We start from the raw sequence: 14,867 nt of genomic DNA on the forward strand, positions 1-14,867 counted from the left end.
TCTGTCTCCTATAGTAGTAAATGAGGGTCCCTTAAAAATATGATGACTAAGTATCTGTGGTTTGAATAGACTAAAAACATTGAGTTTCAAAAAAGAAAAATAATTACAAAATAAAGCACAGTAGCATTCAATGGAATGCTGCCCTTAGAGTTCATACTTCAAAGCTATATACATGAAAGCCTCAGTTTAGCTCTTAAGAACTACACATTGCTAAATAAGTTCATTCAGATTTTTTATTTCTTCTAGAGTCAGTTTCATTGTTTTCTATCTTTCTAAGAATTTGGCCATTTCACGTAAGTTGTCTAATTTGTTGACATAAAGTTTCTCATAGTATTCCCTTACTATCTTTTATATTTCTGTAAGGTTGGTAGTGATGTCTCCTCTATAATATTAATAAATGTGACCTGTTTTTATTAATTGGATAGCCTTAAGCCAATCACATAACCTCTTTGGGTCTCATGTGTATAATTAGACTCTGTAATCTCCTCTCAGCTCTAAAATCTGTAACATAACTAAAGGTCCCAGGAGGTAAACATTTCTGGACCAAGTGCTCCCCTGAGTGAGTTATACTCTTATGAAGCAAGAGTCCTTCAAACAAGAGCAGAAACATTGTAAGATTCTTCCACAAATATGAGGAACTTACAACTTCTTGGTAACAATCACCATCTTAATCCACAAAAAACAGATATATTCCAACCCAAACATCTAACACTCTAAAAATACTAATGTCTTTCCTTCCCTGATTTTAAAATATAAAAAGCAAACATATAGGGGCGCCTGAGTGGCTCAGTCATTAAGTGTCTAGGTCATGATCCCAGGGTCCTGGAATTGAGCCCCGCATCAGGCTCCCCGCTCAGCATGAAGTCTGCTTCCCCCTCCCCCACTGCCCCTACTTGTGTTCCTCTCTCACTGTCTCTTTCTCTGTCAAATAAATAAATAAAATCTTTAAAAATAAATAAATAAAAAGGAAACATATGCCCTGAACACCTCAGAGATCCTGTTTAAAATAAATAGGAGGAGAAGAGAAAGGGAAAAGAAAAGAAAGGCAAGTAGATCAGTAGCACCCAAGAACTGGTATTTTAAATAAGAATTCTATAATAATAATAAAAAAGGAATCCACAAACCAAATAAATAAATAAGAATTCTATGTCTCAGATTATTGACCCACAGCAGTAAGACTGATTCGCTATCATATATTCACTTAATACCTTAAAAGAAATGCTGCTTCTGTACCTAAATTACTATCTATGCTACTTATTTTCTTTAAATAAACCCTGCTTTTAATCAAATGTCATTTGAATTAAAAGAACTGTGGCCAATTGTAAGCTTTTTAAATGTCAACTAAAAGAGGAACTAAGGTTTGACCCAAGCCCAACTAGAAAATACTCCCAACTCCTGGAACAGTTCACTTACCAGTCTCAGCACCAGACTCAGAAAATCTAACACCCAGTTTTGCAAATCCTGTCATGTTCATGCTTTTTAAAATATGTAATTAAGTCACATTGTTATGTCAAAAATTCCAAGCCGCACTAGGAAAGTGTATGAAATAAAGGGCAAATCAATTCATTTATGACCAATTATTTACCCTCCTTTCTAACTCACACAGGAGAAAAGTTGCCAGGAAATCCTTGGGATGCCTCAGGAAAAAAGTGATTAAAGCCCAAGAAGTTGAAAATGTGTGGAGCTAACTAAAATGACTAAGTCATGGGCTCCTAGAATTTGAATAATTTTTTTTTCCTATGAAGAAACTGAGGCTTGGAGAGGTCAGTTGGAGAGGTCAGCTGTGCCCCAAAGGGGCACAGCTAGGGGATGAGGAAACTAGAGGCCAGCTCTCCTCATCTGGAGTCACAGGACTATTCAAATTCTGCCTCTGCCATTCTGTATGACCTTAAGCTCTCTGAGATTTATTATACAGATAGACATATAACAGCAACCCAATGGGGTTTGCTTGAGTGACAAATTAGATAATGTATGTTCAAGGATTTCATAAGAGCTCTAAAGGACTAAAAAGGTGTGAATTATTATTAACATGTCATTCCAATATTTCCATCACAATATTGAACAAGAACCACCCCTTGATTGTGTTCATCATCCCTTTCCTACACAAAGTCCTCCTTCTACTTTAAAAATGTTCCTTCCGAGGTCCCCTGTGACATCCCCATCTTTATCAACTCCCCTTAGAAGTTTTTCCCCCACGTACCAAAGGATACTGCATTTGGCTTAAGGTGAAAAAATATGCAGACTAATCAAACAAAATACATAGCTTTAAGGTGATGGGAAGCACCTAGTTAACTGGGAGGAGGTGCTCTGGAGTTAGGTAGATCAGAGTTCAAATCCTTACTCAGGTTCTTGATGGCAAAAAGACATGCAGTTTTTTCACACTAGTAAGCCCGTTTCCTCATTAAAAAATATTTGAGGGGCACCTGGGTGGCACAGTCAGTCGGCTAAGCGTCCAACTCTTGGTTTCAGTTCAGGTCATGATCTCGGGGTCATAAGGTGGAGCCCCACGTCCTAGAGCACCTAGCATAAGAGTTTGATTGGGTTTCTCTCTTCCTCTCCCTCTGCCCCTCCCCACCCCCATTCTCTCTCTTTCATATAAATAAATATTTTTTAAAAATTGAGACAGATGGGGCCCCTGGGTGGCTCAGTCGTTAAGCACCTGCCTTTGGCTCAGGTCATGATCCCAGGGTCCTGTGATTGAGCCCCACATCGGGCTCCCTGATCAGCGGGAAGCCTGCTTCTCCCTCTCCTGCTCCCCCTGCTTGTGTTCCCTCTCACTGTGTCTCTCTCTGTTAAATAAATAAATAAATAAAATCCTAAAAAAAAATAAAAAAATAAAAAAATTGAGAGAAAGAATAATACCCAGCTCATAGGATTGTTACAAGGATAAAATGAGATAATCCATGTAGTGTTTAGCACAGTATCTGATACAGAGTAAATGCTCAATAATGGGTAGCTATAGGCTTGACTGCAGTTCAGAGCACAAAATAAATTAAAGAGAAATATGTGGTTATCATCTACTTGATGTTACTGCATGCTTTCATTAGATAAACCTGAGTTACTACATGAACTACAGTAATACATATTTACTTACTGCAACCCGTTTCATCAAAATGGTCACCACAGTCATCGACATCATCGCATACAAGATACTGTGAAATGCAATGTCCATTGCTACACTTAAATTCATTTTCTGTACAAGGTCTAGAGGTCGAAGCTAAACCTGTAATTTAAGAACAAAAGTTAAAGTCAAAGTCAAAACTTTCTCTTCTGTGGAACAAGATGCTTCCCTCTGTGGTGGATAGTTATTGCTCACAAATAAGCCTGTGCTTCCCTACATTTCCCAGTCTCCCTTGCAGTTACGTTGGGACCATGTGACTAGTTCTGGCCAATGGGCTATGAGTAGGAAGTGATGTGTGTCACTTCTGGACTGAAGCAGTTAAAGCTCATGTGTCTCCCTGTTTTGGCAACCTTGGAAGCCATGTGTTTCAGGTGGCCTAGCTACAAGATGGAGGGGCTGGGCAACCTACACTGGCCTTTACTTGGGTGAGAAGTAAGTCTTCATTAGATACCACCACTGAGAGTTTGAAATTTGTTGGGTGCAGAGGTAGTATGAGTTACCCTGAATAGTATATATATATAAGGTACTTCCATAACAAAAACCTAAATTATGTGGCACTGCCTTCACAGTCAGGAGGCAAGCAATGAGGAAAGGGATATTGGAGGCAGGAAAGATGGAGACTCATATTATGCAAAGGCAAAGTATTCCCTATATTGGGCTCTGTGCATTTGGTAAAAGTGTCAACTTTGGAAAAACTGGAAGGCTGACCACCTGCTTATTGAACCTGTCAATCTAGGGAGAGAGGTGAGAAAACAGAATGTTAGTAGTGTGCATTGTTTGCCATTACCTGAGTTTGGCAAGGGAATAAAAATCAGAGAAAAGTTCAGGGAAGAGCCGATTGATTTATAAGCAGAAATGAAATAAAGTCCAGAAATTTGATGTGTGGGAGAAGCTGACTGCATTTAGATCCCAAACAGTAAGATTCTGAAATTTAGAAGGCTTTGAGACACAAATAACCAGTAAAACCTCTGAGTTGGATGAAATGACTGCCCATCTATTTTTCTAGATGGCCTGAATGTAACCAATGATCAGTTGAGACAAAGGTGCATGGGGAAAACAAAGCAAAGAAATAAAGCCGATTCAAAAACTGTATCTCAAGAAACACCCAAGCCCATTGGTACTCCAGAACTGCTATAGACTGGTGAATGTGATGAGTCTCTCATTCTTCCTTGCCCAATGGGAATCTTTATTTCTATTATGCTTCCTCGGATCCACCACTATCTATTAGGGGGAGAGGGGCATAAATAAAACTTGTTTATTAATGTTTCTTCAAACCAAGAGGAACCATATCTCAATTGACAGGACTGCAGCCTATCATCCAGAACTCCTGGATTTCAGTTACTGAATGGAACTATGAGTCATGTCCACTGGGGACAGGTTCAGGGTGTTCTATGCACGGGAAGGAAAGTGTAAACGGATTTTTAGTGACGTAAGAGTAAATTGTGGTAGAAACCACTGGTATTCACTAAACATCCATGCACTTCCCCAAAGTTAGATTGGGGCCTTGTGACCAGTTTCAACCAAAGGACCACAAGCACAAGCAAGATCTATCACTTCCATGCCCAGGAAATTAAGAACCTGTGTGCCTCTTTCATTTCTCTCTTCTCCTGCCTTGGCAACCTTGAAGACTATGTGTTGCAGGTGGCATACTTACAGGACAGAGGAGAACTGCATGACCTTCATCAGACTTTAAATCAACCTCTGTTACTGGGGCACCTGGGTGGTGCAGACAGTTGGGCATCCAACTATTGGTTTCAACTCAGGTCATGATCTCAGGGTTGTGGGATCTAGCCCTGTATTGGGCTCTGTGCTGAGCGCAGAGTCTGCTGGGGTTTCTCTGCCCTCTGCCCCTCTCTGCCTCCTGCTCTCTCTCAAATAAATAAATAAAACTTTTTTATAATTCAACCTCTGTTACTTTGTTGACATGTTGCAGTTTGTCTATTGTGATGGCAAGCAGTGATTCCTTTGACTAACATCCTATTTTTGGGGGAGAGTAAGTTTACTGCCCCTTTTATCCACTCTCAGATTTGACCACATGCTACAATTGTCTTGCTCCATAAAAAAATGGCAATAGTAGTAAGGGAAATGGAAAGAGAAGGGGAGAAGGGGAAACCTGCTCAAAATTTTTAAAAATGTCTTATTTCCTTAAGTCAATCAGAGAAAGACATGTATCACATGACCTCACTGATATGAGGAATTCTTTTTTTTTTTAAGTTTTTTTTTTTTTTAAGATTTTATTTATTTATTCATGAGAGACGCAGAGAGAGAGGCAGAGGCAGAGGGAGAAGCAGGCTCCCCAAGGAGCAGGGAGCCTGATGTGGGACTTGATCCCAGGACCCCGGGATCATGTCCTGAGCCAAAGGCAGATGCCTAACCATCTGAGCCACCCGGGCGCCCTGATATGAGGAATTCTTAATCTCAGGAAACAAACTGAGGGTTGCTGGAGTGGTGGCGGGTGGGAGGGATGGGGCGGCTGGGTGATAGACATTGGGGAGGGTATGTGCTATGGTGAGCGCTGTGAATTGTGCAAGACTGTTGAATCACAGGTCTGTACCTCTGAAACAAATAATCATTATATGTTAAAAAAAAAAGAAGAAGAAGAAGAAGAAGATAGCAGGAGAGGAAGAATGAAGGGGGGGAAATCGGAGGGGGAGACGAACCATGAGAGACTATGGACTCTGAGAAACAAACTGAGGGCTTTAGAGGGGAGGGGGTGGGGGGATGTGTTAGCCTGGTGATGGGTATTAAAGAGGGCACGTATTGAATGGACCACTGGATGTTATACGTAAACAATGAATCATGGAACACTACATCAAAAACTAATGATGTAATGTATGGTGATTAACATAATTTAAAAAATGTCTTATTTCTTGGTTTTCATCCTTTTGTGCCACGCCTCAAATGAACATAGGAACAATGTTATAACCGTAGGTTCACCTCTACCAAAAAACCAAAAAACCATAAAACAAGTACAAGCCTGAGCACTGCCATAGTGTCCTAGTCCTCTCTGACACACAGTCCCCCCGGTCTGAGAGCTGGCGATGAGCATTCTAAGGCCACATCAATACAAGGGATGGGAAATAGAAAAATGAGCCATTTATCTAAATTTTCCCAAAGAGTATCCTTTTAGGAAAAAAAGCAATTGGAATCAGGGGAAATCATTTTTCTCACTGACTTTTCTCCAGGTAAATTACCCCCCAAATTAATCAACTCTCCCCTTCAATGGAAAGAGTTTAGAACACTCTCACAAGGGGAAAGCACAGATTTTTTTTCACTATCTAAAACATTCAATGCCACCAGTTTGAAACTTCTTTCTTAAAATAATCCATTATTTTTTCTCTTCTGGGAAATGAATTTCCATTTTAAAGATGCATGTAAGACCAGCTCTGTTAACACTGGTGCTGCCTTTTTGAACGTGATCGTTTCAACTGAGCATTCAGAAGTTCACATGCCTACATTAACAATTAGTGACTCAATGCTGAAGAATGACCAAACCTCATTTTTGGAAACAAATAAACCATTAATTTGTGAAGCGTGAGTCAACTAGTAGTCTTTGTTCTCATTTTCTCGAAAAAAAGCTTATTGAATATTTAAACGAAGACTAAAAAATTAGAGGACTTGCTCCAATAAGATGGGAATAAGCAGGGAAGGGATGCATCTGAGTAATGTGTGTGTGTATATGGTCTGTAAACAATTGTCAACAGAGATCTGCAGTTGTAGGTCCAGCTCAAGCCTCTGCGGAACAAACTGAAATCCCAGAGGTACATTTTGCCAACTGCAGACAACTTGGGGCCCTTAAGTTTTTCCTTCTTCTTTTTCACTTTTGCTTACACTGCTCCTCTTTCTCATCACTCCCATCTCCACAGTCATCCACGTGGTTGCACAGCTCATGCTTATAAATACAGCGATTGTTGTCACATCGGAACCGGTACGGTGACTCACAGGAAACATCCACTGAAAGGAAAGATGGAGAAACAAAAGCACAAGTTGAGAGTAGAACGTAAGCGTCAATATCTAAAATGCTCCCGTGCCAGCACTAGGCTTGCCCCATTCATCCATTCTTCTGCTCATTCAATGAACCAATCCACAAATACATCTTGAGTTTCTAGCACAGCCCACGGCACCGTGCTAGGAGCCTGATACAATGCAGAACAAGAAAGTACATAGTCCTTGTCCTCACAGAACTTTCATTCTAACAGAGAAACAGACTTTGCCAACTAACCATTCCATTACAACTGTGAGAAGAGCCACAAACTAGACCTGCTATGATGGCATCTACTGGGGAGACCTGATATAGATCAGGGGGAGGAGGGATCAGAAGAGGCTGGGGAAGGTTCAGAGTCCGGAAGGAGCATAGCAGGTGTTTGGACCTGAATCAAAGTCTCTGTAGCCAGAGCAGGGAATGAGGGTGACTATGACAAGCCATGACGCTGGAGACGCTGGTAGGACCATACATGAACTCTTATCCTAATAGTAAGGAGTACACTCTTTGTCTCTCTGACTGCAGTTGTCATTGACTCTCCAGAGCATGAAATTTCATACCATGACAGATTTTCCTTCCTGAACGTCCTCACCTCTTATATTTAAAGTTGCTATTTCACAAGTGAACTCTGACTCATTTTGTTGTCCAGAGTCAGACTTCTAGCTGATGCTTATGCACCTGTGAGGAACCCAAAGGTAGAACCCAGGTCCCTTACTTGTTTGGTAAAGAAGGCATGGCCCTCAGAAATTGGGTAAACTCAACACATGTGTGTTCTTCTTCCACATGGAAGGCTTTGGCTGTTTGATTTTCCTTCTGCCTTTGTATCACACACAGGAGCAAAAGGAGAAACTTGTAATAAGGTCGGTCGGGGGTAGAAAAGTCAGATCCAAGAGCTGATTCTTAGAAGTACTGCTAACAGAACTGTTGCAGGAATTCTTTGCTGTGAAAGATGTGCAACATTATAAAATAGTGCTGGTCACTTTTTAATGTGGTTGTGTCTCTGCCTCTCCACTTCTTAATGGGGCTGTGGGCACTTTATCTCATAGAGGGAGCAACTTCCTAAGGACTTCTTTGAAAGTTACACATGCTTAAAGTATTTTTCAAGACCCATCAAGTTAAAAGCAAAACAAAACATGGTTCGTTCCTAAGAAGAAAAGAAGTGGCAAGAAAAATGTGGAGATGCCACTGTGAAAATATAACGTAGCCTAATTGAAGTGCTCTGAAGGGAAGGAGATACTGACACGGCATTTTTGTCAAATCTTTGGGCTAAGAGGGAACAGGGATGAATGTTTGTCTAACATTCCCATGTTCCAAATAGGGAACTGGGAAAGAAGACCAAGTAAAACCACAGTGATGCTGCTCATGCATCCAGTACTCAAACACTCTCCAACTGCCCTCTGGCATCACATGCTCCATGGAAAAAGCGTTGAGATTTTGCCAGAAGACCCCACTCCCATACCCGCCCTCGATCTCCCTCTTACGGCACAGGTGAAGCTCTTCATCAGAACCATCACCACAGTCATCATCACCATCACACTTCCAAGATGACCTGATACACACGTGATTTTTACATTCGAACATAGTAGCCGAGCAATATGCACCATTGGGGAAGCGAGTGGCTGTTGGTGGAGAGGAGACATATTCCAATTATTAGAAAAAGTTACTAGTTTTGAAAAGGTAGCCTGCCGTATTTGTCCTTTAGCTCTTTCCATGCTAGCCTGCTCTTCCTTATTCAAGACATACTGTCGCCTTCTACTGTCTGAAATTATGATGGAATACTTCATAACAACTGTTGTCCAATCCCAGTTTTCAAAGACATGAGTCATTCTGTGGATGGTACTGGACTCTCTCTTTATAGACAAGGGAAAATCCTCAGCTGCATCAGCACTGGCCTTACCCATCATCCATTTATATCATTTCTCTGAAACCAGGTTTTAAGATGTGGCAACCACATCATTAATAATACCCATCATGGATAATCAACAACTGTTCATATTTATTCAGTGATTCATAAAGACCAAAATGTGACTGATCATGTTGACCTTCACTTTTAAGTTTTTTGTATGCCATAATGCAATTTAGAAAAATGTTAATGCTGTAAATTCAGTATGTTCTAATACCCAATCCAAGTTCTTTATACCCATCTATTCATTGCTCGAATATTCTTGTTTGCCTGCGGTTTTTTTTTCCAGTTAATGATTTGTATCAGAGGTGATAATATGTAAGCATGTTTGTTAGCACAGATATTTAATATATTCTCTATTTAAAATATTGTTAGTGAAATGCACTTGAATGAATACTAGAAACTATTTGGGTATGGTGACTCAGACCCCAAGTGAGCTGATAATTACCAATGAACGCTGAATAGAAAATCCCTATAACCTATTCATGTTAAGAAGTGGTGGCTGACGGAGAGGTGGGGTCTACAAGGCCATATGCGTACATTTTAAGACAAACAGTGCCATGGGGGACCCAACACTTACGACAGGTGGCTTCATCAGAGGCATCCAGACAGTCAGCGATTCCATCACATGTCGACTGCTCAGGCACACAGTGTCCACTCTGACACTGAAAATATCCAGGTTGGCATGTCTTCATCTCTGAAGAGAAAAGACTGTCATTCCAGTAGGCCTTGTTCTCAGACAGGTACGTGGAATAAAGTACTTCATCACATTCCTATCCACACCGTGTGACTAGCGCATGGCAAACGCACAGCTGTGGTTAGCGAGTGAATAAATCCTCCAAAAATACACTTTCACATCCAACATATGGAGATGAAAGTACCTATCTCTCCCCTATCATAGAGTCTCCAGCATTTTCTCAGAAATCTGAATTCCCAGACCCAACCTTTAATGAGTAAAGAGCTATCAAAATCATTTGGGGTTTATGATTCCTAGTCTAATGCCCTGACCTTTACACCAGAGAGCTACAGAAATATATCCCTCAGGGCCACTTTCTGGGGAACAGTAGGAAAAATGAATGCTTTTGTTGTTGTTGCTTATAAGGACAATGCAGATTAAAGTCTGCTCCTATGAAATATTTAAGTTGAAATGAGATTTTCAAAAATCTCTTGCCATTTTCCCCTATTACTAATCAAGACTGCTGTAAGTTAAGAATAAAGCATAGAAAATACAGAGCAGAAGGTACTGTGTTATGCTAAGGCTTATATATTACATAAATTATACAAAAATTGTTTTACTCTAAAAAAAAATCATCCAAACTCTCACTTGAAGTCCCTTCTTCTGTCCAACATGCTGACTCTAGTACTCCACCCCATGGTAAGCCTCTAAAAGAACACTTGACAGTTACCACAGTCCCGCTCATCTGAGTTGTCGCCACAGTCATTGGTATGGTCACAGACCCATCGCGAAGGAATGCAGCTGTGATCATCACATCGAAACTCACTTTCCGAACACTCCCGGGGGACTGCAAAGGAAAGCCACCCAGCCATTAGTGGGAACCAGGAATCATACACAGAAGACAGATTTGTGAGTTGGCCTGAGTACCCTCAGCGTGCCCGGCACTCCTGTGTCCCAAGTCCTAGCCATCTGCTTGGGCGGGCAGACTGTCTGTCCCCCAAAACTAGACCTTCTATCTTAATTTTAAGAATGTAAAGAATGGCCTTTATTAAGAGTTTTCTCTAAAGGTGATTTAATCTTAAGATAATTGTTGCTCTCATGACAGTCTAGGTAACCTCCTGTAGGATTAAACATGAACTTTCTCAAATTTAAAATTTTATTGGATCACACTTTTGTCTTAAGTTTTAGCCAACTGATATCTGGAGGTGCAATCAGCATCCTGATTCTCTCAATGCCTATGTAAAATGGCAATCACTTCTTACTTCCAAAAAGTGACTAAAGTTAGAATGTATTCCGTATTACAGGGCACCTGGCTGGTTCAGTTGATAGAGCACGCGACTCTTAGGCTTGTGAGTTCAAGCCTCACATTGGGGAGCCGACTTAAAAAAAAAGAAGAATGGGGCGCCTGGGTGGCTCAGTCGTTAAGCGTCTGCCTTCGGCTCAGGTCATGATCCCAGGGTCCTGGGATCGAGTTCCACATCGGGCTCCCTGCTCAGCGGGAAGCCTGCTTCTCCCTTTCCCACTCCCCCTGCTTGTGTTCCTGTTCTCGCTGTCTCTCTCTGTCATATAAATAAATAAAATCTTAAAAAAATAATAATAATAAAATAGAAAATCTATTAAAAAAAAAAAGAAGAATGTATTCTGTGTTAGTCTATCTGAAATTGACATATACATGGATCAATGACATATGTTCAGGGCAGGGTCTCATTAAAGTTATTTTCAAAATACATCCAGTTACTCAGGACTATCTAGTTTGATGTGATCCAAACCTTTGGCTTCTTTTCCTTGAACTCCCTATCCAATTCCTTATAGTCAGCATCTTCACTGGGAGAGAGGAACTAAAACCTGACCTGTCATTTAACCATTAGCCCTCCTAAAAATAGTCAGCTATTCCAGGGGTGATCACAATCCTAAATACAAGATCTCTTCCCTCTGCTATTAAGACCATCTTGAGGCAAGCACTTAAGAAGCAAGGTCTTTGGGTTAGCATCTTTCTTTCCTGAACTTCTCTTGGTCCTGACTTTTTCTTCCTATTCTTTATCTTATTATATTTGACCTCTATTACAAGTCACCTAGAAAAAAAGTTAGATACAAAAAATTCAACAAACCAAACATATACTTGGGTAAAAAATCCTTCTCCCCAAACTTCATTATAAGCATCTTTTTTTTTTTTTTAAAGATTTTATTTATTTATTTGAGAGAGAGAATGAGATAGAGAGAGCATGAGAGGGGGGAGGGTCAGAGGGAGAAGCAGACTCCCCGCTGAGCAGGGAGCCCGATGCGGGACTCGATCCCGGGACTCCAGGATCATGACCTGAGCCGAAGGCAGTCGCTTAACCGACTGAGCCACCCAGGCGCCCCATTATAAGCATCTTAAAGGGAGATGCTTCTGTCTTTAGTCAAAGAAAAAGTAGAAACGTACCAGTCAGCAGAATGCAAGAGATCAGGTAATTGTCATCCTACCCATTGAGGATGAATGGCATAAACAACTGAATTATGGACAAAGAACAGACAGCACAACGCTGGTGGCACATAAAGATGGTAGAACCCTGAACACTCACCACAGTTTTCCTCATCTGAGTGATCTCCACAGTCATTGTGCCCATCACACCTCCAACGAAGAGGGATGCAGTGGTGATTATTACAGCGAAATTCCCCGGAAGGTTTGCACGTCCTTTCCTCTACAAAGCACAGTCATTGCAAAGACTTCAGAAGCTGGAGGTAGCACTGGCTTTCTTGTGAGACAATTTGAGAATTATGCTACCATATTCTCAAAGCTCCCAGAGAGAGGAAAGCTAGCAGCATTCACTGTCAATATTCCTCTTTTGGCTAACCTAAATCTATCCTACTTAAACTTTAAACTAGATTCATTTTTTGTAGAAACTGCTCAAAAAACGAATTGGCATCTGGCTTCTAATTTGCAACAAAGACCTGGAAAGATAAGTGATGCCAACAGCAAATAAAACATTTCCATCTCATTCCTTTAGTTGATTAAATTCAGTGTTATTAAATACAGCGTTAAAATAACCCATTCTCTTCCTTACTCTCTTCCAACTAAACCGAACACGTGCACTCACAGACATTCAGGTTTCAAGTTCAAGTATATGGCTAATCTTGACAGATTTCTATTAATTCATTTGGCCTTTTGTCCCTAAGTTCTTTCCATGTTGCCAAAGTGACTTACAGCTTTCTAATAGATGATATGGACAGAGAGAAATTCAGAATATGAAAATCTCCAAAGAAGAAATATTCTGATTTTGAATTATTCTTTTTAGAGATAGGTATCAAATCTTTTCTCTGCCCCCTTCCATCACTTTCAGTCAATCTCTAAAATTTCCAAGTATGAATAAGGATTCTACATTTAGGAGAAATTATGTAAGTTCCTAGTATCTTAATAACATCTTCCCCAATTACAACATCCTTTGGGGTGGGATTTCATTTAAGATGATATAAATTAAACTCCCCCAACAGCCCACTAAATGCTAAAAAAATGTAGCATGGTACTAGAAAAATCAATAGATGATGCTTTTTCAGAGGTAAACGGAGGAACAAGGACGTGGGAAAGGCACTCTCATCACCCAGACGGCACTTGACACTTCTGTGTTCTTGCCCCTCCCCCACACCCCTGCAGCCCCTCCTACCACAGCCTTGCTCATCACTGTTGTCCCTGCAGTCGTCGAAACCATTGCACACAGCCCACTGTGGGATGCAGCGGTAATTCGTTCTACAGCTGAATTCTGTATGGTTGTCACAGCGATAGCTCACTGAAGAGGGAGGAAAGAGCAAAGTCAGAACTGAATTCCTAGTCCAAAAGACACCTTCCCATTGTCATGTGAAGGACATGGTGCTAGGGAGTAACAATTACCATCTTATCAGCTGGACTGATTCTGGCAACATGTGCCTGTTTTAGGTGTGATCTATTTACCAAGAGCAGAAAGCCATCTTCAGTTTCCTCCCAAAGTCAGTATCATTCATTTGTGTTACAGGATTAACTACGGGGGAGTGGGGGAGGGGAAGAACTGGGCTTGAAGTAAAAAATACCTGGGTGTCAGCTCTACCACTAAATAGAAATGTGACCAACTACTTAAGGTGAGCCTCAGTTTCCTCATCTGGAAAATGGGAATTGGTAACATGCACATTCCCTACCGCACAGTATTTCCCTGAGGCTCAAATGAGAAAATGCTAGACATACACAAATATAAGTTCTTGTGATCCTATTTTGGAGGGTTAGATATCCAGGGTATGGAGAGGAAGAATCAGCCCCTTTCGCAAGAGGGTCTGGTTCAACCTGCAAACCACACAGCTAGGCTTTGCTTTGTAGTGCCAGAGTCAGCAGGGCGAGCCAAGAGGGAGTGTGCCATGGGGCTGAAGCAGGGCCTTCCCTGTGCTCTCTCAATCCCCGCAGGTTCTCCTGCTTTCCCGCTCTGCTCACACAGGTCCCTCCCGCAGGAACTCACTGCATTCGGGCATGGGCTCATCCGAGTAGTCTCCACAGTCATTGTCCACATCACACTTCCAGTCCTGAGGGATGCAGTGGCTATTGGCACACTTGAAATAGCCTGGCTGGCAGATCCTGCTGGCACAGTTGTAAATGTCTTCGTCTGAGTTATCCCCGCAGTCGTTCTCCGAGTCACACCGCCAGGCTTCAGGGATGCAACGTTTGTTGGCACACTGCCATTCATTGGACTCGCAGCGGTGATGCTCTGCAAGCAGGGGCATTGGTTGCAAGGTGTTAGGGATAGAAGCTCCTAATTTACACTGAGGGATCTTGGAGAGCCTGATCATAATTTCTTTTTAGAGAACTTCCGCCCCAGTGCCCTTATTATCTGCCAGTACCACGACACGGTCAGTTATCCTCTTGACGATCACTGTCTCCTAAATTCTTAAATATCTTTCTTTTGCATGCAGAATTAGGGAGTAAAGACTGAGTCACTGATGGCCTATGAAATTCACCTTCTCCTGTCCCTGTTCTCCTAATGGACTTTGCGTTTGCTGCTGTTGTTAATGTGTTGTTTTGTTTTCAGTTTGGAGGGTTTTTTGTTTTTTGGTTTTTGTTTTTAGTTTGGAGGGTTTTTTCCTTGGCTTTTTAAAAATGAAAACACAAATAAATATCACACAATATTAAAATGAGAGTGGGAAACCCTCCTTTTGCCCTCAGTGTTAGCTCTCGAGGAGGATTCTATGC

At 41.3% G+C, this 14,867-nt stretch overlaps 1 protein-coding gene across 1 annotated transcript in view; it reads right to left on the minus strand.

Annotated features, from left to right (window-relative positions):
• The window catches only part of LRP2 (LDL receptor related protein 2), a 197,528-nt gene that overhangs the window by 23,781 nt on the left and 158,880 nt on the right, over positions 1-14,867 (minus strand). The window contains exons 56-63 of the mRNA XM_021702805.1: positions 14,140-14,385; positions 13,324-13,446; positions 12,244-12,363; positions 10,413-10,529; positions 9,587-9,703; positions 8,585-8,722; positions 6,953-7,075; positions 3,095-3,223 (exon numbers count right to left, since the gene is read on the minus strand). Of these exons, the coding sequence (XP_021558480.1) occupies positions 3,095-3,223; positions 6,953-7,075; positions 8,585-8,722; positions 9,587-9,703; positions 10,413-10,529; positions 12,244-12,363; positions 13,324-13,446; positions 14,140-14,385 (1,113 nt within the window). The remainder of the gene's footprint in view (positions 1-3,094; positions 3,224-6,952; positions 7,076-8,584; positions 8,723-9,586; positions 9,704-10,412; positions 10,530-12,243; positions 12,364-13,323; positions 13,447-14,139; positions 14,386-14,867) is intronic.

This window comes from Neomonachus schauinslandi, chromosome 3, assembly GCF_002201575.2.
Source record: "Neomonachus schauinslandi chromosome 3, ASM220157v2, whole genome shotgun sequence".
Classification (NCBI taxonomy): Eukaryota; Metazoa; Chordata; class Mammalia; order Carnivora; family Phocidae; genus Neomonachus; species Neomonachus schauinslandi.